The sequence below is a fragment of the Nipponia nippon genome, unplaced genomic scaffold (assembly GCF_047370975.1).
Source record: "Nipponia nippon isolate SJK-2023a ecotype South Korea unplaced genomic scaffold, ASM4737097v1 scaffold_12, whole genome shotgun sequence".
In the NCBI taxonomy this organism is placed as follows: domain Eukaryota; kingdom Metazoa; phylum Chordata; class Aves; order Pelecaniformes; family Threskiornithidae; genus Nipponia; species Nipponia nippon.
This window is the reverse complement of record NW_028262313.1, coordinates 23063942-23088586: the sequence shown is the minus strand read 5'-3', so window position 1 is coordinate 23088586 and position 24645 is coordinate 23063942. Positions and strand designations below refer to the sequence as shown.

The 24645-nt window shown below is 52.2% G+C and overlaps 1 protein-coding gene and 1 long non-coding RNA gene across 3 annotated transcripts in view; both read left to right on the top strand.

The window, feature by feature from the left end:
• NALF2 (NALCN channel auxiliary factor 2) overlaps window positions 1-11394 on the top strand; it is a 32755-nt gene extending 21361 nt beyond the window's left edge. Inside the window, exons 2-4 of the mRNA XM_087749217.1 lie at window positions 2448-2619; window positions 3189-3882; window positions 10162-11394. Of these exons, the coding sequence (XP_087605343.1) occupies window positions 2448-2619; window positions 3189-3607 (591 nt within the window). The 3' untranslated portion in view covers window positions 3608-3882; window positions 10162-11394. The remainder of the gene's footprint in view (window positions 1-2447; window positions 2620-3188; window positions 3883-10161) is intronic.
• Window positions 11395-13413: 2019 nt separating this feature from the next.
• Window positions 13414-18509, top strand: LOC148056762 (uncharacterized). Of its 2 annotated transcripts, none has more exons than XR_015702810.1 (5): window positions 13414-13677; window positions 13989-14069; window positions 14190-14319; window positions 14983-15267; window positions 18266-18509. It is a non-coding gene; the product is annotated as an uncharacterized LOC148056762 (long non-coding RNA). The 2 variants fall into 2 exon arrangements; XR_015702809.1 differs by having other exon boundaries at window positions 14542-15267.
• The last annotated feature ends 6136 nt before the right edge of the window (window positions 18510-24645 follow it).

Below are 24645 nucleotides of genomic sequence, written 5' to 3'. Positions count from 1 at the left end.
CTTTGAGGCAGGGACCTCTCCGTTTTGTTCCCAATTACACGTGCGTCTGTAGTCATGTGTAAATAACAGCGTTGTGTCGAGGCAGGGACTTGCCGAGTCCTCCGACCAAAGTAAGGATGTGTCGCATCTGGCTAAGTCCTGGACAGTCGGTGGCTGGTTTGAAGCCCATTTCGTACCTTCTGGTTCTCTGTCCTATCTGTCGTAAGGTGTCGCTGCCCACTGAGATGTCTGACCCTCCTTCACGTCCTGTTGAGGTCCCGCGGAGAGCAGTGATAGATGCTTTCCCAAAGGAGAAAAGCTTATCGCGCTTGCGGAACATCACGTGCCACCCCGCCGAGGAGCCCTTCTGTGTCCCCCTCACTGTCCCACCGTCCCCTTGCTCCCGATGCCATCCCCGCGGGCGCGGAGGCCGGTGGGGAAGACATGGGTTGGAGCTGGGGTTGTGGCACCTCTGGAGCAGGGGCTGTGCTCGCCCTGCCCGTCTCCCTCCTCCTCCTCCTCGGCCCCAGGGATGTCACCTCAGGCAGATGCAGATCCAGACCTCGAAGCTCTCCCTCCCGCTTGTGTCCCCACGCTCAGTCCCTTCTCTGGAGCCGTTCCACTTTGTCTAAGTAATTAACATCTAATGGGCCAGGGAGAAAAAGCAGGACTGAATTTCCCACATCCCAGCTGAAAGCTCTGACCACAGGGCTATTGACTGCTCTGAAAGGCTTGCTCCCTATATTGTGTTCTGGTCCCGATTAAACTTTTCGTGATGAAAGTTTCACCAAAATTAACATGCTTCCATGAAAATTCTGGTTTTCATGATTTGGCATTTTCCAGGAAAAAAATAAAGAAACTAAAATAACTTGCCAAGAATTTCCCAACCAGCTTTAATCCTGAGACAGTACCATGGTCCAAACAAACGATGATAAGAATCTATGGGAACATGGGGAAACAAAGAAGCGATGTTTTTAAAGCCTCCAGAAAATAAAACTGCAGCTGGAAGGAGGAGCAGAGGGTTTTCTCCAAGCACGCCGAGGAGGGAAATTCATCCCCTTTGAATCGCGGGGAGTCCTTTCTAGTTGGTTTCAAAGGAAGTTGGATGTGGTCATTAACATGACCTTCACTCTGCCGCTAGTGCCGAGATACATTCATAGATGAGCTGGAAGCGCCAGGGAGGGTGCTGCTCATCCCAGCGGCGTCATGGGTTCTTGCAGGCTGAGGAATGACTGCTGACCATGAGAAACAAGAGATCTCCCTCCCTTTTACAGCGAGGGAAGACAAACAATTTCCACCCGTGCCTGATGCTCGGGAGATAAAGGGAGATGCGGGAGATAGGGTCCTAACCGAAGCCATCTGGGCTGTGCCCGGCTGGCTGCGATGGGCACGAACGCACAGAGGGTGGAAGGGAACCACCGCCTCTTTCTCTTCAAGAGCTGGTTTCTGCTGAGGATGGTCATCTCAGCTGCAGATGCTGAGCATGGTCATCTCAGCTGCAGATGAAAGCTCCATTGTCCATGGTGGCAGACCTGAGGGAGGGGGACCGGGGACAGGGGACCAGGGCTGGAGAGGCAGGGGCTGTGGCACAGCCTTGCATCTGTGGTCGCAGGTGAACCCCCAGGTTGCTTTTGCTTCTGGAAATGTTGCCAGGTGCAGCTCTAACCAAGCGGAGAGCACAGGGGTACCTGTGATGCTGTTTGGTACATGGAGTGTCAAAATATGCCTGTAAAATGAACGTCTTCCCCCCAGGGTCTGCCCCTTGGAGCCAAAAGAAACAGTGCAGTGACAAGGGCCAGGTTTCCATGAACTGGGAATCTCCCCCAGAACAGGCAGATGGGTGGGGGAGGTGAGGAAGATGTTATTCGGTGGCAGAGACGGATGAGCCTGCGGCTGCAGCAGCTGCGTGCAGTGCCTGCCTGCTTCTGGCCGGCAGCTTTTCCAGCAGGCAGAGACCTTTGGAAATTCCCAATGAATTTGGACCCCCAGTCTGTTTTGCTGTCCCATGTTCAGAGCTGATGGGGACCAAAGAGCTCCAGAGGAGGCGTAAATCCCTACCCCGCCCCAGGGGAGTGGCGGGGTGTCTTGGGGAGGAGGAGGATGCTCTGGGACGGGCGATAAGCGGCGCTTGAATTTTTCGCGTGATGGACCAAGCTCTCGGGCACACCGGTCTTGGCAGAGTCACCGCGGTCTGTCGCAGTGCCTGTCTGTCGGGGACGTTAGTCCATGTGGTTAATCAGCTTTATTTTTGTGGTGGGTTTAGTTTGTTAGGTGAGTTCCACAGTCCCAACACTTTAGCGATTTATTTTAATTGATCGGTGAGTTCAGTAAGCGACCCCGATATACTGACACACGTCTCGTGTGAGCTACGAGGTGGTCTCCCTTCCCCTTTCACCCCGTGTCTTTGCAATGCTTCGGCTGCCCCGACGTTTGGGGGGTGACGTGTCCCTCTCGGTGCCTTCCCCTAGGCTGTCTACAAGGCCTGGCTGTGCTCCGAGTATTTCAACGTGACCCAACAACAGTGCCGACACCGGATCCCATGCAAGCAATACTGCCTGGAGGTGCAGACCAGGTGCCCGTTTGTGTTACCGGACAATGACGAGCTGATCTATGGAGGTTTGCCTGGCTTCATCTGTACGGGTAAGGAGGTCCGGGGAGCGGGGCTGGGCTCCTGCACACCCCGGGGCGCACGCGGGGACAGGGCAGGGGTGGGTGCTGATGAGCCCCATCACGCTTTGCAAGCCATATGCCAGATTTTGAAGGGTTTTTGGGGTGGAAGGGGAGGAGGTACAACATGCAAACATGTGAAGCGCTGCCTGACTGCCGAAACATGGCCGTCTGGGGGTGAGGTGTGAGTGGTTAATGGAGGCACGGCAACAGCCCGCAGCCTAGTGCGGGAAATGAAAGCCCTACCTCTAACTGAAAGCTAAAGCAGGCATGTAAGGGGCTGAAGGTGACGGGATTAAAGCAGGGCCAGGACATTTAACTGCTACAAGCAGCGTTTGGGGTGTCCTGAACACATGCCAGGGCTGTGGTCTCTGCCTGCACGCTGGTCCGCGCAGGCTCGCAGCCCCACTGGGGGCCGGTCCCGGGGGGTCTCTGGGCATCCTGGTTCTCAGGCTCTGCCCGACACTGGGGCTCGGTCCCTCTGCAGCCCTGTCCGCGGTCTCCCGCTGATGCCCTCCTCTTCCTCCACTTCCTTCCCACAGGGCTGCTGGAGAACCAGCTGCCTGACGAGGAGGCCAAGTGCTGCGAGGTGCAATGGGACTCCTGCGACCACCCCCCAGACAGCAACGACAACACATCCCCCAAATCCACAGCGTCAGAGTCCCTCCATTTCCACCGCCACGACCCCCACCTGCATCACCAGCGGCAGAACCACTACCACCTCTACCACCACCACCACCACCACCACCAGTACCACCAGCCCCACTCCCCATCCTTGCTGCCGGTCTCCGCAGGGTCTCGCCTCAGCAGCAGCAGGATCAGACTGTGCGTGCTGGTCCTGATGCTTCTCCACACCATGGTGTCCTTCTCGAGCGTGCACGGCGGCAGCGGGGCGGCCGGCGGAGGGCTCAGCCTGGAGGCCCTGCCCGCCCTGGAGGAGAGCGTGGCACGGGACGAGTGACACGGAGGGGAAAGCTGACCTCCAAGAAGAATGCCAGATCTTTTTCCACTAAGGGGGGCACATGCTATTCCTCCAATGGGAGGCACGGGATTGGGGGTGATGCACACACACACCCCCCTGCACATACCCCCAAGAGCTGCTCGCCGCGGGGCATCCCCGTGATGAAGAGTCTCTAATGCGCACAGGGCTGCGGGACTCGGCTTTGAGAAGGGTTCGGTCAGTAGCAGCCAGGCAGTGCGGCGTGCCCGGCCTCGCCGAGGCGCCGGCGCAGGAAGGTACGGCACGGGGGTGGGGGGAGCGGAGGGGAGGGGGTCCCTTCAGAAGAGGTGTCCCCTTGGGACTGCCGCGCATCTCCCGGCCGCCTGCCGCGAGTGCCTTGGGCACCCACACCTTACCTGCCAGCGGCGTGCCAAGGGTTTGACAGACCATTCCTTTTCCTCCTCGGTCTGTAAATCCCGAAGGGCCAGGCAGGCAGGGAGGCAGCGCCTCTCGGCAAAGCCTTGCCCCCCCTCCTGTCCAAAAGCCCAGCGGCTGAAGGCAGAACCATCCTCGTGGGGTGCAGCGTCCTCAGCGTGGCATCCCCCTCACTGATGGGATTTGGGGGACGGGAGTGGGACGCTATTATGCTACACTGTGGTACTACTCGGGGTTCGTCCCAGCCTGCTCCTCCAGCCTCGCCTCTCCTGCTCCTCTGTGCAAGGAGGTGGAGAGGGAGGGAGGAGGCACGGAGCAGGAAGGACATCCCCAGCATTCCCGTGTCCCACTTTCCCAAACGTCCTGATGAGTTGGTTTAACCTTTTTTGCTTTCTTTCCTGACTGGGGTGGCTGGTCTGCGAGAGGAGTGAGGGAGATGTGACTCCAGCAGTGCGCAGGCTGAGCGAGGGTAACAACTGGATGGAGGGTGTCGAGAGGCATCCTTCCCTGCTTCCCAGCTACAAATCATCGACTGGGTGGCAGAAAGACTGGGCAAAAGGGCTGGAGAAATCTGGCTTGTAGGGAGAGTCTCCCACACAAAGAAGAGGCGCTAATAAAGCCCAGCTGGGAAAGAGAGTTTCTGTGAATACTTTCTATCCATGAATGCCCCCAGATCAGAAAATTTCTAGGAGCCCAGCGGGGACAGCTGGACTTGGCCAGGCAAGGTGCTGGCTGGTGCAGCCTCGTTTGGCTCGCTTGGTTTCTTTTTTGAACCTGAGCTCAGCATATCCAGAAATTCAGCCCCAAACAGACAGCAGATCCCGCTGTCCTAGGAAACTCCCAAACTCTCCACCCATCCACCAGGAACTGCTCCCAGCATGAATGCTGCAAGGTGGTGGATGGGGGATGGCGCTGCGCCTCCGGGCCGGGCACCAGAGACAAGAAAGTTCATTCTGGGTGTGGGCAAGGGGAAGGAGGAGGGTGCGTTTTAGCATGAGTCAGCTGCAAAATGTCCTGGTCGCGATATGGATGTGAACATGCTCATTGCCTACGGAGGACGTGTGATGGTCCCTCTGTTTCTAGGCTCTTGAAGGGGAGCCTACAGCAGAGCCCAGGGTGGATTGCTGCAGCCCTGCTGGGAGGCAGGGATGGAGCAGGAGGAACGTCCTGCTGCATCTCGAACCGATCCCTGATCCCTGTGAGGGTCTAAGAAGTCACAGAGTTGAGAACTGTAAGAGTTTTGTGGTTTCTGGTCTGCTGAGGTGAGGCAAACCCAAGCAGAGCCCCATCAGCAAAGCTGCTTCCTACCCGGCTGGAAGAAGGATGGACCAGGCATCTCATGGGAAGGACAGGTTTCCTGACATTTCCAGCCCATTTCCAGACCAAAGAGGCTCTGAGAAGCAGCTGAATGTTTGATTTCTGCTTTGACTTGAATCTCAGAGCTTTGGGGTGATGTTTACAAGTTATCAGTTGCCTGTTACCAAAGTCCTGCAGATACAAAGGCTGTCAACCTTCCATCCCGGGGCTGGTGGGCTGGGAGAGGTGGTGCTCATGGAAGATGCAGAGAGTGTTTCCCCAGCAGATTTCCTTGCTGTTGCTACCCAGAAAAGGTAGGACCATTCTCATTTAACTATTCCTCACTGCATCCGTGTATTTTCAGTCTAGTTTACACCAGTCTGAAAACTTGGATGTGCAACAGTTCAGCAAATAGGGATCCGACGCCTCCATTTGCTCTGCCTCTAAGAAATGAGTTGTGTAGCTGCTTTGGTGACTAGCAAAAGCATACAGCCAGACCGAGGGAGGGAGCACAGTCCTGTGCCTGCCTCGAGACAGCCGGATCCAGTCCCTTCTTCAGGAAATTAGATTTTTCATGTACGACCAAGAGTTAAGCTAATTCCAGGCGCCTCTCTCAGAGATAGGCTGCATCCCGTCTTTGAACGACTCATCTAGAGAGAGAAGAATAGCCCAGTGTGGTGCGTCAGCAAGTGGCCCTGAGTCACCGGCCCTATTCATTGTCTGCTGGTGAGAGGCCGAGCAGTGCCCAAGCCTGCGCAGTCGCAGGCGGCACGGCGGCACGGGCGCGCTCCTCTGCGCCGCCTGCCCAAACTCCATGCCAACCCCATTCTGGAGGGGTGCCTGCCCCTCTGAAGCTGTTCTGCCGGCGAGCAGAGCGGCGGAGCGGGGCATTGGGGTCAGTCCAGGCTCAGGCGGGTTCTGGTGGCACCGAGTGCGGAGGTTTTGCGATGGGTGATCTCCACCGAGCTGCGGGAGTGAGGTCAAATGGCCCGGGTTATCTTCAGGGAGTAGGGGAGGCTGGCAGGGTTTTGCTGGAATAAGCTGGGAGCTGTGATGAACGTCTTCACCTCACATCGCATCGGCTGATGAGCTTCATTTCAGGAGGCAGGGAGCCCACGCTACATCCCAGTGGATGGTCTGAAAGCTGAGCCATTTAAAAAATGGGGTATTTAATGTGATTACTGAGGGGGTGTAGTTGCATCGGCCTCGTCAGCCGGGGAGCGAGGAGGCTCTGCAGGGCAGTTACGCTGTAGGCGGTGGAGGTGTGCACGTTTCCAAGCGGCGGCTTCCCAGGAGGTGTCCATGTGAGGCTAACGTGCCGGGTCGGCAGGGAGGATGCCGGCTCCGCGGGCAGGGGGAGCGCGCGGGGTGCAGAGCCGAGCTGGCAGGGATTTTACCTAGTGTGACTGGAAGGAAAGTGCTGAGTCTTCACAGACCAAGGCTTTTGGAAGGAGTTCTTTTATTTAGCGAGTCTGGGCTGCTGTCAATAAGTTCTGTGGTTTTAGGGCACCATATGCTGTATTCAACACTTTGCCAATCTCGTTAAATGAATCCAGACTAGGCTGTTCACAGAACAGGACGGAGCAGCTGGAAGCGGTGTATGTCGCAGTCCAGCATTATAAGGCCGTCGGATAAAAATCTTCTCTTTGGTCTGACATTACAACCTTAATAATCCTCCATCCATATTAGCTTTCCCTTTGCTATACGAGAGAAAAATCCAGAAAGGAGACATTAACATTGTCTCGGTTAATGCCACTGACTTTATTTTTATTAAAACATGGAGTGAATGTGCCTGCCATAAGGAGAGAAAGGGTTTCTTGCCCCGTGCACGCAGGTACGCTCAGCCCGAGCCCCCCTGTGCCCAGCGCAGCCCTGGGAGCAGGGGCCCTTGGCAGAGCCGCGCTCCTGCAGCTGCCTTGGAAAACACCAGGATTTATCCTACCGTGAATTTAGCACCAAGGTGCTTTCTCCTTTTCATTCAACGATCTCATTTCTTCTCCCCAAAGAAGGCGCCACGCGTTGGGATTAATATGTAAAACCCAGCCTTTCCTTCAGTGGATACAATTCTCTCTGCTTGGAGAAAAATGCCCGTTGGAAAGCAGCAATTCCTCCCTGCCCTCCCTGGCAGGAGGCTTTCTCTGCCCCGGGGAGCCGGGGATGATGCCGTCCCGCAGGGTCCGCAGGCAGGAGCGGGCAGGGAGCGGGCAGAGCAGATGGGGCTGCAGGAGGAAAGGTAGCCGGATCCTGCCCGGCTGGAGCGTTAGTCCTGGGTTTTGCACTTTAATGTAACTGCCAGTTGTACAAATTAATTAAAAATAACTGAAGAAAAATCCCAAAGAAAGGCCCTGCTTCCTCTGGTGAAGATTAATCATTAGTTGAGCCTTTTTCTTATGAAAATACAGATCCATGGTAGCCCCAGGCAAAAGATTCCCAGGGAGAGCCCTCACCATTCGTGCTCTGAGTTAGGGAAATCGCTTTGAAAGCATCTGACAACTAAAGCAGAACATGTTGAGTAACTTGGCAACACTCAGAAAACATCTTGAAATGGTTTTTGTTCAACACATTTTGCTTTGCTTCAATAGGAGATGTCAGGGCAGTTCATTCACTGCCACTCAGGACTGCAGGCGATGCTGGGAGAGACGGTTCCTCTGCCCGCGTTTAAAAAAAGAAAAAAGAAAATCCCTGATATCTGCTGCTCCCGGGGCAGGATCCTCCTCGGCGATGCGATGGAGCTTGCCGTGGCCGAGCTCTGTCCGTCCCTTCTGGCCGGTGAGGTCTCCCCGTGCCGCCGTTGCAGGGGAGGTGGGTGATTTACAGCAGGGAGCGGGGCCGCTCACGCCGCCGGTGAGGCAGGGTCCCCCCGTCCCACAGCGAGGGGCTCAGCTGCGGGGTCGAAGGCTCTGCCCTCAGAAAGTCATGCAGCGGCTTGTGATAAATCAGAATATGATACCTCGCTACCACCCTGGAAAGGAACGCCTATAGAATTTGGTAGAGACAAAATCAGGACAGAAACACTCGGATTCTGCGAAAATCCCTATTAAAGTCTATGCGATGTGGCAGACAATTTTGTTTATAGACTTTTTGAGCTGCCCTGCGTCTTGCCATCTGCGGGGGTATAAATCTCTCTTAAGTTATACCTGAAAGGCTAGGAAGGGCAGCGGCTGATGTTTAGGCAGGACGTTACCGACAATCTCCTTTAGCCCATCAAAGCCAGCAGCCCAGCGGGGTGACAGAGGCACCTACGTTAGGAAACCCTGTGATCGCCCCTTCTCCCCCGGGAGGAGCCTGTTCAGGGCTCCTGGATCACGGCAGTTCAGGGAGGGCTGCACAGGTCCAAGCATCATTTAGTTTTATTTCAGGAGCGAAGCTTTTCAGCAGCTCTTTTTGGGTCTTCTCTTTGGGCGACTGCTTCCAGTCCTGGGCATCGCTGCGGGGGGGGGGGAGGTCGGGAAAGCCTGCTCTGCTCATCCGAGGGCCAGCCGAGGCAGGACCTGCCTGCTGAAAATCCGGGTGTTTTGCACCCTCCTGGCAGCCCTAGCCCCCAGGCTCCATCTCAAACAACGAAGCCAGCACCAACTGTTCTCCCCACGAGCTGAGCGGAGAAGAGCATCCTCCCAAAAGCGGGGCTCTGAAAAAGGGGGCTCGCTCCGCCACCCGTGGGCTGGTCCTTGGGGGGTCCCACCCGTTGCCGCCTGCAGCGTGGCCTGTGCGGGATGCGCAGCCGCCACCTCCTGGGCCGTATCTGGGGGATGCTGGTCCCTCCGGGTGGGGAGCACGGAGCGAAGGGGAAGGAGGGGGTTGAGCTCCACCCCAGCTCTGCAGAGCTGCGCCCAGACCCCGCAAGGGAGGTCACCGCCATCGCCAGGGCAGTTCCCAAAGGGACCCACCGTTCCGCCCTTCTGGGACGAAGGGAGCAAAGCAAATGCTGTGGCCATCTGCAAAGGATAAATAATTTTCAAATAAGGATCATAAAAAAAAAAAAAGTAATTCCTTTTAAAAGTTATTGGGATTTTATCAAAGCTCTCAGCCCCTGCTCGCAGGACGGGGTGTTCACGGGCAGGGGGTGGGCTGCATTCCTGAACACCGTTCCTCCCGCTTCCCTTCATCGCCTGCGTATCCAATACTTCTGTTCGAAACAAGGTCAGGAGCGGTTTCCAGCCTCGTCAGCATTTTACGATGATCCTTTTTCAGCCCAGGAAGTCGACAACTTCGCTTGTTATAAACTGAAACTTAAAAAAAAAAAAAAATTAGGTTTGGCTTATGAAATTTGGGGTTGGTTTTACCATTTTTAAACGTATTTGGGAGCTGTACGTGCTTGAGTTGCAAAACAAAAAGTCGTTTCAAGCCAGACAGTTATTTTTTTTTATTTTGAAACTTGTCAAAACAAGCCATATGATAATTATGACTGATTTTTTTCAAATTGAGACATGTATCAAGAACAGCCCTTTCCCACAAAACCTTTCATTTTCAAAAAATAAAACGAAAAAAAATCAATCACACTTTTTCTGCTTGCACAGTTGGAACTGGTGGCAGTGGATTCGGAGAGAATAGCAATTTGTAAGGAATTCCAACCAGCTCTACTTAAAATAGCATCCAGCCAATTTCTTGGGGGCAATAGGCTGAGCGGCTCCGTGGTGAAAGCACGTTGGAGAGCCGCCTTTCTTACCAGGACGGTTCCAGTCCAGGATAACGCACCTTGGGAACCGCCTGGGCACCTTCCTTTTGGGAATTCTCTGCCGAGGCATTGCTGCCTGGGAGGGAGCGTGGCTTCTTCTCTGGGTCCTCAGCCGGTGGTGGGTGTCCCCAGCCATCCCTCCAACCAAGCTCTATTTTCTTTTCCAAAGCAAAATGAACCCAGCTTCTTCCAGCCTCCGATACATTCAGACACCACAGTTGCGGGATGCCTTCAAAACCAGAGATGCTCCCCCGCCTTCGTGGGAGTTCAAATTTGGAAGAAATTAAATGCACTGGTCCAGCAGGGATGCTGCAAAGCGAGAAAAGCAAATGCTGCCGTTCAACGGGAACCGTCTTAAGGGAGAGAACTGAAGAGAGCCCCAAAGCAAGCGTCCTTGCCCTCTTGCCCGTCTCCATTCGGAGCATGGGAGATGCTGGTTCTGGGTGATGCTGGTTCTGGGCGATGCTGGTTCTGGGCGATGCTGTTCTGGGAGATGCTGTTCTGGGAGGTGCTGTTCTGGGTGATGCTGGTTCTAGGCAATGCTGTTCTGGGGGATGCTGGTTCTAGGCGATGCTGTTCTGGGCAATGCTGGTTCTGGGCAATGCTGGTTCTGGGCAATGCTATTCTGGGCGATGCTGGTTGTGGGCGATGCTGTTCTGGGTGATGCTGGTTCTGGCAGCCGAGGCGAGGTCTCTCTGCCCCTCTGCTGCCGGCGAGGGCCGGGCTGGGGGGTCCTGGCACGCCAGCAGGCGCAAGGGGCGCAGGGGGACCTCAGCAGGGCGTGGAGGAGCCCCGCCGGGATGGCTTTGCCTGTGCGTGTGTGTGACCAGGCTGCTTGTGACCGAACCCTTCTCAAGTGCTTGTGAAATATCGGTGGTTACAGAGCTCAGACCTACAAAAAAAAGGTCCTTTTACAGTACACGGTGGCGAGGTGAAAACAAAAAAACCATACTGCTGAAGTCAAAATATTCTTTCTAATCCCCCTGCCCGGTTTCTCTTTCTTTCCAGCTTTCCTCTTCTGCCTCCCGGGCCCTCCCTCTCTGTTCCCACCCCCCTTCTGTTTCTCTTTCTCCCCTCTGTCATAAGAAAGTGACTGTGTCCTTGAGGGGACAGTTTTCTTATGCCATTTTATACACTGTGCTTCATGTTTAGAACTTTTTTGCACTAGTTCCTATTACATTTATTTTCCAAAATGGTTTGACAGAAAACAAACAAAAAAACCCAACAAAAACACAAACCCATGCTATAATTCAGTTGTATTAAAAATATTATCCTACTACTCTCTGTGTTCAATAGTCTCTGTACCTGTAATGCTTTCAGTTCTGTTGTATTTTGGGGCAGAGGTTTTCTCCGCTCCTTGTTTAACCCAGTAAAGAAATAAAATGTTAAGAATTGATGATAACTTCCTCCTCCCTTTCTCTGCGGTTTAATCTGGGCCGTCCAGGTCCCAGCATGCTGCTCGCCGGCCAGCGAGGCGCGGTGGGACAGCTGCCGGCCCCTGCTCCCCACCACAACCTGCCCTGCAAACTCCATCTGCCTGTCCTACGGGTGTTTTTTTCCTGCAAAATCCAATCTCAAATGGAGGACAGAAGAGGCAGAATGGAGGGACAATAACCCTGCCTTACTGAATTTGATTTCGTAACCTTTCTTTATATTCTTTTGTTTCTTGCCTTCACATTTTTTGCCATGGGGCTCACCTCAGAACAATAGGGGCAAAGACTGTCACCAAGAGATTCATCAGAGAATAATGACTAAACCAGGGTATCCAAATTTTGCCCAGCTGAAGTCCACACCCACATATAATCTGGAATTAATTCATCTGGACAACAGATCTCGGCATGCAACAGAGCTAGGACACTCCGCTCCAAATTGAATGCTGCATGCCAGGCTGCAAAAGGCCATGTAATAAAACTCTGAATTTACACTTTGGCCATTCCTACCCGGAGCTGAAAATTCTCGGTTTGGAAAGAAGGCGAGGAAAAGAGAGCAAAAAAAAGGAATGAAATTGGATGGAGATAGAAATAATTTTTTAAAAAAGCATATTGGTGCAGAAGGCAAATGCGAGGGGGAGGCACCGGCTCCGCCGTAAAACCGGGGTGGAGAAGTGGTGGGTGCCGGAGGGACGACATGGGGAGCACGGCCGGGGAGTGGGGTGTCTGGTGTGTAACTGCGCCAGGTGCCGAGGGAGCAAATCATTAGCGGGATGCAGCACGGCCAGAACCGAAGACATCGTTTTCTGGCCTCTCACAAGGTTCTCGTTCCTCTCTGCCCACACCAAATAGCCTACAAGAGACAGGTTTCCTTTACGGCTCAGAAAGAAAAAAAAATACATCTATTTACTGGAGCTGCTCAAAGAGCTGCTGGCGCCCGGCGGGGCCAAGCGCCGGGCTCCTGCTGCTGCACCGTCCCCTTTCCTCTCCCTTCGCCTGCGGGGACACCTCCGGCTCTTCTCTCTTGTTTGCCCCATGCAGACCCAATATCTGCATTCAACCCTTCAGCTGCAAAATCCGAAGCGTTGCAGGGCCGCCCGTCCCTGCCGGCAGCCTGCACACAGTTTTACACGTGGACACAGGTATGCCTGCGTTTCTTCCCTGGACGTTAATGGTAGCAAAGGGATTGGTGCCTGATTTTCATTTCCACAAGGCTTTGCTCGGGGTCCCCGCTCGCTGGGTAGAAGATGGCATCTTGCCTCCTTCCAGAGGGAGCCATTTCGCTGACACAACCGCCTGGTTGTCTCTCTGTCTACAAACCCCAGAGGCAGGAGGTCTGGGATGCCGGGACAGGCAGCTGGGAGGGTCATGGTGCTACCCCCAGTTTGGGCAACTAGGGATCAACACTACCCAGCCTGTTTTTAACTGAAACCATGCTGTTCTCTTGTTTCTTGTCATCTACAGCCTCTTGCAAGGTCTCCAGCAGCCATAACTGTGTGAATTCCCACTGAATTTCTCAGGTAGGCTTCCCAGCTTCGGCAGGGAGGTGAGGGGACAGTGCAGATGCCGTACAGCAGCATTGCCATTGCCAAGCAGGGACGGCGGGGTCCTTTGTTCTAAAATCCTTGTGCCCTGCTCTGTTCCAGCCTATGCTTTTAATTTTCAGAGAGCATCGTGTTCTGGTGCTGCCGAAGTGTAAAAACAAGGCAAAGTCAAGATGGTTTCCAAGACAAAGCGTGAACATGAACTTCTACTGCAGAAGCAAGATGGCCAGCAAAGAGAACCGGGGGGGGGTCCCTTATTGTTTGCATAGAGGGGATCATGGCTAGCCCCACAGACACAAAAGCATAGAGGCTATCATCTCCAGAGGAGCACACAGGTGTCTCGGGTTAACACATACCCTGCTGAAGGCACTTAAATCCCACTCGGGTATTTCCTAATGTCTGTAGGCCCCTCCACTTGCTTTTAACGTACTTTCAAGAGTGGTTCCTCCTGGGTGTGCCCTGAACTGCCCCAGTCTGAGCAGCTCTGGGCTTCAGCTGGGCTCTAGAAACTACATGTAAGAGTCCTGCAAAGGGCTTGAGCTGGTAAACAGCCTTGGGGCACAGAAAGCATGGGATTTCTCAGACAACGTGTTTGGGATCACTTTTTCTTTTGCAAGCACTGCTGGCAGGATGGTTCCCAGTAAGTCACACCCGATCTCCTGCTGCAGCGACGAGAAAGCACTGGCCGACATCTGCTGTGCTCAGCGCTGGGTAGGTAGTGGTGAGGGGCTACAAAGCCTCTCAAAATGGACTTGCTGCTGGAGATTTGAAGCTTGAGTGCCTGGTCTGGGAGGGAGAACACAGCTGAAGGGGGGGAGATGGAGCTCAAGCCGCTTGCTGAGCTTGTAGGGAACAACACCATAGCGTGGCTGTGCGGGGCGTGCGGCTGGGGACGATGCTCAGGGAAGCTGTGGAAGAGCAGGGCAGGCATGCTCCTGAAACAACCATACAGCAACGTGCAATTCATGGGATTTCTGAGCCAAACAGCTCTGGTTTGATGTTTAACTGCTGAATTTGTGTAGCTGCATTCTTGGACCCAGCTACTGGACCCATGACTTCTTGGACCCATGACTACTGGAGTGCCACGTTGCATGCTTGAGAAGGTATTTGCTCTTGGCAGCTCCTTTTGATGCCCCTGTGTCTTGTCATCTGAGATATCATCCCTCACCCATGTTCTCCAGGACTCCCCTGGTTTAACAGACCCCACTTATCTCTCTCCTCAGTCGCTGCCTTTCCAGGGAAAGAGGTATCATGAGCGTGCCCCGTCTCCGGGATGCCCTGAAAGAGGGTGGGTCCTGTTGGGGCTTAGAGGCTTATAAAAAGAAGCCAAGACTTATGGAGCTGGAGAAGGAGGTAAGAAGACACAGACCTGCTCAGCCTGGGGTTAGCGATGCTGTTCCTGAGCTTGCAACGAGTACTGGGCAAAGCGCAGGGAAGGGTCTCAGTGGCCACATGGTGCCAGAACTGATGCAGCAGCCAAAAATCTACCCAGGAACATGCCAGTTCCCAGGGATTTCATTAGCAGCCATTTAAAGTTGATGCGAATTAAGAGGATATAAATTTTCATGCCTATAGGCCCGCAGATGTTAAAGCTGGAAGGCGGCATGGAATGAGAGAGAAATTTCTCAGCTGTAAATTTGCCTTGTGACTCCATAAAAACTGAAATGGGCAGTGTGAAAATATTTCTGCTGGAAAGAGCATGCAAAATGCTGCACCCCTGAGAAAACAATACAAAGTGCTGCAGACCCAAATCAAACTCCAGGCTTGGAAATGCTTTGAGGTGCAAGATGGGACTCTCCAGACACCGAAATCATGGGTGGGGTCTGGATTTCTAACAGTATCTCTTCTGGAAGTGAACTAGGAGTTCCCTTTGTTTCTATATTTATTTATATAGCTTAATAGATGGCGCACAAGGTTCTGCATTCTGGTTTATTGAAAAAGAAAAAAGCAGCATTTTCAAGCATGTGCATCCAGAAATCGTGCTGACCGTGTAACTATATTTCTGAACAATTTCAGACCTTCTGGAGCTTCTGTCTCACCTGGGCACAGGAGCACTCGGGACTCATGAAACCCAGGCAACTTATTAGTGTGGGTCTAAAAATGTGCATGAGGGCCTCATTTTTCACACCAACATTTGAACACGTGAGACTATGAATCCTGAAGACAAAGTGTGTTTTATTGTCCTTCCTACTCTTCGCAGTAAGAATGTGATTTCAGGCTGTTTTCCACCTACCAGGAAGCTCAAGGATGTTTCTAGGCCTTTCAAAGTCTGTGTTCTGGGTACATTCAGGTCGGAGCGAGGTGAGGAGTTCTTCACTTATGTTTATGTGGTCAAACAGGGTCGGGTTTTTTTTTTCTGGGTTTGTGGATTTTGTGACTGGAAAGCTAGTGTGATGCTGCCTCAGAAAACTGATGAAAATCATAGAATCATGGGATCGTTTAGGTTGGAAAAGACCTTTAAGATCATCAGGTCCAACTGTTAACCCAGCACTGCCAAGCCCACCACTAAACCATGTCCCTAAGCACCACATCTACCTGGCTTTTAAATACCTCCAGGGATGAGGACTCAGCCCCTGCCCTGGGCAGCCTGGGCCAGGGCCTGACAGCCCTTTCGGGGAAAGGTTTTCCCTAATATCCAACCCAACCCTGCCCTGGCACAGCTTGAGGCCGTTCCCTCTCGTCCCATCGCTTGTTACTGGGGAGAAGAGACCGACCCCCCCCGGCTCCAGCCTCCTTTCAGGGAGTCGCAGAGAGCGATGAGGGCTCCCCTCAGCCTCCTCTTCTCCAGGCTGAGCACCCCCAGCTCCCCCAGCCGCTCCTCCCCACCCTTGTGCTCCAGACCCTTCCCCAGCTTTGTTGCCACCCTTTGGAAATGCCAAAAATCTTGTAGTTAGGAGTTGAAGAAATTATTAATGATTGTAATTTCCCACATTTTTTGCCTGGAGGACTCCTTTGTTCTCTTCTTTTTGTCTAAAATTTGCATTAAGTAAGAGCTTACGATCTATTTTTCATTAGCAACCCCCTTGCCATAGCAGAGCAGGAGTTGCCTGGATGGGCTGCAGAAGGTGGGAGAGGTTATCTTTGTGTTATTGGTGGCACATCACCTCACTTACACCCCGCTTTCCTTTTCCCTACCAGCTTTGAGTAGGAAATGAGTCCCATGTATGTGATAATTAGGATTATAGCCTCCGTCTCTCTCTCAGGCTTCCTACCTACCCTTCGCATTTGATCTGCCACCTTTTCCAAGGCTTGCTTTAGGAAGTTCTCACGCTCCTTCTCCAGTCTTTCTCAGTCTCTTCCCACCACCCTCCTCTCTATCACTCAGCCTTCTTTCCTCTGACTTAATCTTCGCGCCAAAACTAATTGGGGTTGACCCACACCTTCTCTACGCAGGGATCGTTCGGTCATTGCTACCCCAGCATTTGTTCCTTGCAAAACCCGATAGTACTCTGTCTTCCCCAAAAACGTTTCTCCCATTGCTTGGTGCTAAGCCCAGCCACAGGTAAGTCTGCGACCAGCTCAGAGGAAAGCCTTGCTGCCAGAAGATCCCTTGACGTGTTTGTGTTCACAAGCTTGTCAGCATTTGGCTTTTTTTTTTTTTTCCCCCTCTTGGGGAAAATTGCCACTGTTTCTAACACCACTTCAGATCCTCCGAGCCTAGCTGTGAACAAGTCTAGCATCAGTGCTGAAACACCAGATGCCGTGGAGACCCGTTCTGGGTGAGCCTACGCTAGGAACTGTCACTACGTTGGCATTGGGGATGGTGGAGCTAGGAAGCCAAAGAGAGAACCTCTTTTATAAAAACTGTAAGTTTTTCATAAAGGCCTTTCTAATTTGTACCAAAGAGACTCTAGCACACCCTTGGGACTGGTAAAAATAATAATAGCTTAAGTGGTAGAAGACTGTGAATTTGAAACAGAAGGATATGAGATTTAGAAGTATTACAAAAACGTCAACATTGTATATCAATAAGTGTAATTTAGATATACAAAGGAGATAGCAAAGAACTGTCAAGTCTTACCTCGTCAGATCTTTTTGAAGTAAAGCAGATGTCTTCACCCAATTGATCCAGAGAAACTGGCCTTCATATCTGAAAGTATGTTATGTAAAATCACAAATAGATCACTTCTTTCAAAAATTACATGGTCTTCTATTTTTCAATCTTTTTTTTTTTTTTATTCTGAGATGAAACACACATGTTTGTATTGGCTGGTTTAGCCTAGAAACGCAGCATTCCCCAAAGCCAGCAAGCCAGAGCTCGTGGAGCCACGACTGTCGGACCTGTAATAAAAGAGATGAAGGCAAATGGCACTCATTAGAGCTGTATCTGTTCCCTGTTTGAAATATGCCTTTGTAACAAGCAATTTAATTTTTACTATTCCATACCATAACAAATGGCTACTGCCCCTTTCCAAATCCTCTAATCAATGCTCAAATGGTGTGCTTTATCAAGCCTTGATCCGACGTGGGCTCCGCAGAGGAAATTGCTGGTTTAAGGCTGTGTTACTGTAGGATATTACATCTGAGCCTTGTGATCTTTCTCCTCGCTTAAATCTGCAACTGCTGGGACACATCTAAGAACAAACACTCGGGTTTTCCTTCCCCTGGTTATTGCTGTCACGTAATATTAATGGTCTCGAGGTTGCAAATCACAGAAATCCCAGGTTACCTGGAAGCTAGCCCCTGATGTGGAGGTCCCGTAGCCAGATCAGGGCCTTCGGTGTGCAGTTTCCAATAATTTAAGAAGTAAGCAGAAAAAGACAGTTCCATATGTCCTCCTTATGACCGCTCCTGCTTTGATGTGAATTGCTCAGATTTACCCTTTTCAAAGCCAGGGCTCCAGTTCTTTACCCTGGACTCACCCTACCTTACCCGAGATGCTTAAAAGTTCAAGTTTAGTCCAAAGCCATGCAGGCAGACTCCAGTCCCCGGCTCCCAATAGCTACTGACCTCTCCTTTCCACCGGCACCTTTGCCGGCAGAGCTTTGGGGGGCAGAGGGAAACACGTGGCCTTCGGGAGTGCTGAGGGCGAGGGGGCTTCCCTCCGCCATCTCCCACCCTGCAGCTTTATTTGGGGCAGGCTGAGGGCCAGGCTGAGCCGGGTCCCTCCGGCACGGCCCCTCGCACTGGCCACGGAGGACACGCTGCTGGGAGGTGGCGTGCTCACGCGGACGCCCGTGTCCATCAGGTACAGGGACACACCGGTGCTACCGAAACCCACTGCAGTCTGGCTAATCTTTCATTCTTTTGTTATTTCTCTCCAGTAATGTTTCATTTTTTTTTCTTTTTGTCTGCTTAGCCCAGAAGGGCTGCTTACAGCAGCCCAAATCACCTGTGCGGCTGTGACCAGAGAGACGCAGCATGTTACTGTACCAGAGCTAAAGCTGCCTTAGGAAGGAGGGCAGTGCCGAGGCCTCCTCGAGACCCTGGGCTTTTTAACGCTAATGATGAAGCACCATTAGCCTGTGTAGCGAGTGTGCGGGAGCTGCGGGCCAGATGTGCCGAGGAAGGGCAGGATGAGCGCTGCCTGCAGGGACCTGGGGCCGGCGGCTCCGGGGTGGTTCTGGAGGGCAAATGGGCCGGTGTGACAATCCCACGGGTGACAGAGGAGAGACGCTGCAGCCCACGACGCCTCCCTCCTAACAAGTGACGGTGCTTCACGGGCTGACTGCGTGCAAGCCCACGGCCACCGGTCCTGCGAGTCCCCGCTCTACAAGACGAGATTAGCGAGGGGGAGATGGGACATCGGCCGGTCCCTCGGGGCACCCCAAAGCCACCGCCCTCCCGGAGCAAAGCTCGGTAAGAGCTGTGTCACAGCTGCTGTCCCGATGGACATCTAGGAATATACCCTGAGGAACTGCAGTGGCACAAGAAAAGTCTGTGGCTTCCTTTTGAGGTGCAGAAAGCACATAGGTTTAGTTAGACGAGCACCAGCCCTTCAGGTACGTTGAGTTCTAGGGCAGGGCAGAGCTGGGAAGAGCCTTGCACAGGCTGGGTCGCAGCAGTGGAGAGAGATGCAAGCACAGGGTGGTACTTGAGCTCACGTGCTTCACCGAAATCGAGCTTACATAATTCAGAATTAACTCCACCGACACAGTACTGTATTTTGTGCATGGATTTATCCCTGCAAAACAAGTTGTAATCCCAGTTTCACGACCACAACGTCTCCTCCAGCCAGAGGGAAATCTGATGGGAGATGTCCCTGCCCTGGGTTTGTGGCGTGTGTGTGTATTTCAGCCTCTTTGGCTTCTGCTTCTCTTGCTTTACAGATTTAAATTCTGTGGATAATAATTTAATCAGGATTGCTTCTCCAAAGAGGTAATTTGTGCCGTGCATTAACCGAGACAAATATCAAATGACCAAAATCATTTGCAGATGGAGCGGGGCCACAGCTTGCGTCCCGGTACGGGCAAAGCGTGCTGCAAGACTCATCTGCTTCTGCTCAGAGGGCGGTCGCTCTGTTTGGCTTAGGTGGGAAGGGGCATGCTTTGGGGGTCTCCCACCCAGACAGAGGGAGCAGGGCTCTGCAGGACGGCTTCTGCTCCCCCGAGGAGCACCCAGGGAGAAGGAAGCAGCAAAGCCAGAGCCGTGCTCCCTGGCGGACAGGTCGGTCAAACATCTGCACCAGAGATGCCAGGGCCTGGGGAAGCTCCTGCCATCTCCGGCAAGGGGCAGAGGAGCGGAGCACCCTTCTGGTGGTCCTCCAGCCAAGCGAAGCATTGGCTGAAGGCTGCAGCTCCCTTCTCATCCTCCCTGCCTTCACATGGGCTGTTAGTGACTGAGTATTGCTGATACAGACAAGGGGCAAACCAAGCTCTGGGCTTTCTGAAAGGGTGTCTTTCATATAAGACGTATGTTCCTTGAGGCAAAGACCATATCCTCTTTCATTGGCAACAGCAGATCCTGAAACCGGCACTCCAGGACAATAACTTGGAAGGCTCCTCCGCTGCCCGCTCGCCTGGGAAACCTGGGCTGCGGGGAGCCGAAGGGTCGGGGGCGATGAGGCAGCGAGTACCGGGGCGGTTGTATAACGTGGTGTGGAATATCATTGTTCCAGCCAGGATGAGTAAGAGCACAGCTGACGCTGGTCACCGACTGCACTTCCATGTGTCTGAGGGAGGGGGAGGCTGAGAGACGGTTGCACAGTTGAAAATAAAGACAATAAGTCTATAAAAGTTTAAGAACTGAATAGATTCCTAACATTTGTTTTTCATTATCACCAAATAACATATAAATAAACATACAACAGAACCAAGAGCAACATCCTAGTTACCCTCTCTAGAAGAAGCTGTGTTTAGGCTTAACTTAGCCTTCTTTGGCCAAACCTCCTCCTTGTATACCCCATAATGAAATGAAATAGCAAAGCTGGCTAAGCAATTAGGCCTCCATCTTCCTTTAAAACAGAAAGGAAAGCAAAGGCTTGCCTATACAGAAAAGCTAGATGTCAACATGCTGCTAATTCTTAGAAGTCAGTAGTGCAGGGGGAAGAATATGTGAAAATAAGCACAGTAAGAGCCAATAGACCCATTTTTTTTCTCTCTGTGAAAAGGACGCAAGCATACATAACTCTTTTTTTTGTTGTTATTATTATTGCTTGTTGACAATTATTAGTGCATCTCAAAGAAAAAAATGGCTGTCAATATGTAGTGGTAGGTTTTGCTTTTCCTTTTTTCACGTTTAATGATGTAAAATGGACCCTCGAGTGATGCTGCTGCTGCGCTCTGTGAACACTGCCTAGTGCTTATGAGACAAAACATAATTCAGGCTTACAGCGCAGTGGCTGTTTAGCCGACACCGAGATATCGCGTGATTTCTAATCGTCCTCTGTCTTGCACGTCTTGTCGAAGCCCGTTCCAGTGACTGCCAGTCAACTGGGGGGAATGGGATGGTCCTGGCGCAGGGGAGCTGGAGGAGAGGGATGAGATGCTCAGTAGGTGCCGTTTTAAACGACAGTCATAAGGATTCCCGGAGTAAGACGGGAGGGACGGATGAACGATCAGAGATCGGTCGTGGTGGCCTGAGAGAGGGAAAGTCTCGGAAGAGTCGTAGGCAGAGGCAGGAAAGAGGCGTCCCATGAATGCAATCGCTTAGTACGTGCTGCTCTTATAATGTGAACCTCTTGTCCGGGCCGTGCCTCCGTGGCGGCAGCTGGACACAAATAACCCCCTTTGCTGCACAGGCAGAGCTCAGAGCTATCGAAAAGACGAGCTTAAGGAAACCAGATTGCACGAAACATCTCAGCTCCCACTGAGGAAAAATAATGGTAATTGCAGTGATGTATGGAGGCTTTATAAAAGTCAGGATCCTTTGCCCTAAGGGCTTATAAACGTATCTGAGGACACGCTGTCGGTATGCTATGACTTCAGGTTTCAGGAGACTTTATTGTATTAACGTCGTTGCTAACATCACCGAGAGAGTAAAAGAGATGGCTGTCCTGCAATTTAGTGGAGCTTTCCTCAAAGGAAAGTCATGAATTCCAAAGCTTTTAGGTCACACATGTTAAAATCTACTCTATTGCTGCTGCAAATATTACAGCTGTTGCCAAAATGTAAATGGGAAATGGCCTAAAATCTTCTTTACAACATCCTTCTGAGGGATTCGCGGGTCTGTTAAATGTGCATGGCAACTGGGGCCCTCCATAAAGCGCCCTGCATTATGCTGAGAGAGTTTTACCTGTTCCAGAAGAAAGGGAGATCTTCCACACTGACACAGCGTGTTTTCCTCCCATCTTTGCTTAAATCCTGCTTGGATGGGAAGGCTCCGTTGTGCCATGATGCTGGAAAACCCGGCAAGTTTAGGAAGCAAGCGAAGAAGTCCGCTGGTGTTAGAGATGTTGCCTTTGTGGGTTCTTCTCCTCTTCAGCCTCTGCCCACCCTCCAGAGGACTCGGTCTGACTACACGGGCCTGAGGGAGCAATGCCTTTATTTTAGGAATGTTTCCTTTTTTCCTAGATTTCTCTCCATTGTTCATGGGGAAGAAAAGCAGGGGCAGCTGGACCCAATAAACTCTAGCAGATATAAAGAGGCAAAATTTGGGTGGGGGAACCTCTTCCTTGTGAAAGAAGCAATGTTATTTTCTGATTAAAAAGAACTGTTCTTTATTTCCCTATTGTGGACCCTGCCTTTGATCAGCCCATCCAAAGCATTACGAATCCGTGTCATCCCGGCAGCCGTTCCGAGTGCGAGGCTTTTCTGTCCTCAGGATCCTGCCGCTCCTGCACCACGACTCCTCGGAGCGACGAGGCTGGGCTGCAGAAGACAACTTAAACCTTAGAGGTTCTTCACCCGTATAACGAAGTTTATCAGGTATGGCGTAGTAAAAAGGGATTAAACTTGTAAAATAAAGGGCCCTGGTTGCATTCAGCAGAGAAAGAGGAGTCATGGTCCGGAAAGGCACCGTCTGTGGCAGGGAGGGCTCTCCACCACGCGCTCTCGCCGAAGCCTGGAGCGGGCAGCAACGCTTAGGGCAAGCGAAGCGAAAATAAAACGCTGGAGACAGAGTGAAATGCCTCCGTTTGTGGGGCTCGAGCGGTGCCACAGGGTCAACACGTGAGGACCTCTTGCAGGTCTGGGATGGCATGGGTCAATTAGAACGTATATTAATTATATCATCAGATGGGATTTCTTTTTAATTGGCGGGACGCTGCAGGGTGACCTGCTCTAGGAGGCAGAAGGACCTCGTTTTGAGGATTTGGCAAATGTCTCTAACGAGATCGGAGCAGAAAGGGTGAACTCACTTCTGAACAGTAAACATTAATAACTGACTGACCCCGCTACGCAGCCTGGACTTAAGACGTTTGCAATCCGGGCCTGTCTTTAAGACCCTGTGAACATACACGGTACAAAGTATTTCAGGGACTTCTGGGCTTAACTGACCTCTAAAATTCACCTTAAAAGTAACATAAATTACTCTTGAAAACAGACCTAGGCTATTGCAAGTCTGAGTAGGTCAATGTATGATTGTTTTTAAATAATTTGGATCTCCATCTTGAAAAACAATAACAACCCTAAGCATTCAAATAATTATAAACTGTCCTAAAATAATGACAGAATTTTGTACAGAGGGTTCATTTGCTTTTATTTACTTTTTGCTCTTGAGTTATTAGGGTTGGCAGTGGTTAATGCTTCCAGTTTTTTCTTCACAAATATTAGAGAAACATTTCTTTCTTAAATGGAAACAGAGACTCGCATATAATTTCATGACTATTACACAGAACTTAAAGAAAAAAAATCAAACCCTATTGCAGAAAAACAAGGCTAGCAAGGACTACAAAGAGGTCATCTAGTTCATCCTCCTCCCCAAAGGCAGGATAAAGAGCAACTCTGGTAATCCTTAGAGCTGTAATCCATGAAATACGGGGTGATGAAGACCCCACAAATTCCCAGGCAATCTGTTCCAGGACTTGGAAGGCTTTCCCCTGGAAAGGCCAACCTCGTGTAAGACTCACCCTGCCTGCGGGGTGTCGGAGCACGGGAACGCAGACCTGCCGGGGGCCACCCAGCTCTCCCAGTCTGGCCCCGAGAGCCGTGCAGCAGGAGGTGGGCTGATGGGGCGCGTCCCCGGGCACCGCGGGGCATGCAGACCTTCCCGCAGCACGCCTAGCGCGGGGGCCAGCACCCTCGCCTCCCAGGGAGCTTTGCTGGCATCGGCACCCACAACTCCTGAGCCTGGGGGATTTGCCGAGTGACGGCCCTTGGCGCGGCCGCCTTTCCATGGATCCGGGGATAAGTATAACGCTCCTGCGCAGCGCTTGCTTCCCCAGCACTGCTGCCCTGCTCCGAGCTAGCGCAGGCGCTAAGGCAGCTGGCGGGGCCCCTCAGCAGTGCCGCCCACCCGCTCTGCAGCCCCAGCCGCTCCTTCGTGCTTTGCACCGAGACCTCTCCACTCCTTTTTTATTCTTTCAAATTGCACCCTATTTTCTTCAGGCCTCCTCTCCAATTTGCTAAGATAATTTCTAACGCTCTATTTGAACTTCTTTGCAGCCTGTGCCACGTAGGCATCATACAGAAACTTATTCATCTCGCTCTCAATTTCCTTATCGAGTAAAACCAGACTGGTCATCGAACCAGCAAAGACTTTGGCAGAGCTCCTTTCGATGTGTTGCTTCCTTGACTGCAAACTATCGGCGAACGTATCCCTGGGGTGCAAATGCTCCGGGAAGGAGTCTCCCCGGCTCGGCCGCGGGTTCCTGCCTTGTTCCGGCACCTCCCCTCGCAAGCCCGGGGGTGGCGGGCCCTGCAGTGCCCCGGACGAGGGAACCGCTCGGCAGCGGGAATGTCAAAGCATCGTGGAAATCAAGACAGAGCAGCTGCCAGCTTTGCTGTACCGGGTCACCGAGGCAGTCACGTTGGCCTCACCCTCAACAAATCCCCCTTAGCTCCCCTCCTCTCCACCTCACCCTCCGGGTCCTAACCAGCACCGTGATTATTTGCAATGTTTTGGGGATATTTAGCCGAGCTGGGTGGCCTCTATAATAATTTCCCAACATTTTATTCATCCTCACCCAGTCTTTTAAGCTCTCCTTGACCCCATGAATTCCCAGGGATAACCCCTAATGATTTGGCTAAAACGTCATCTTCATTAGGCTCAGCTATTTGCAAAAACCCTAATATTTCTATCTCTGCTCCGCCTTCCCCAGTCTTACCTGTTGCTGCTGTTAGCAGTTGCCCGACTGAAACC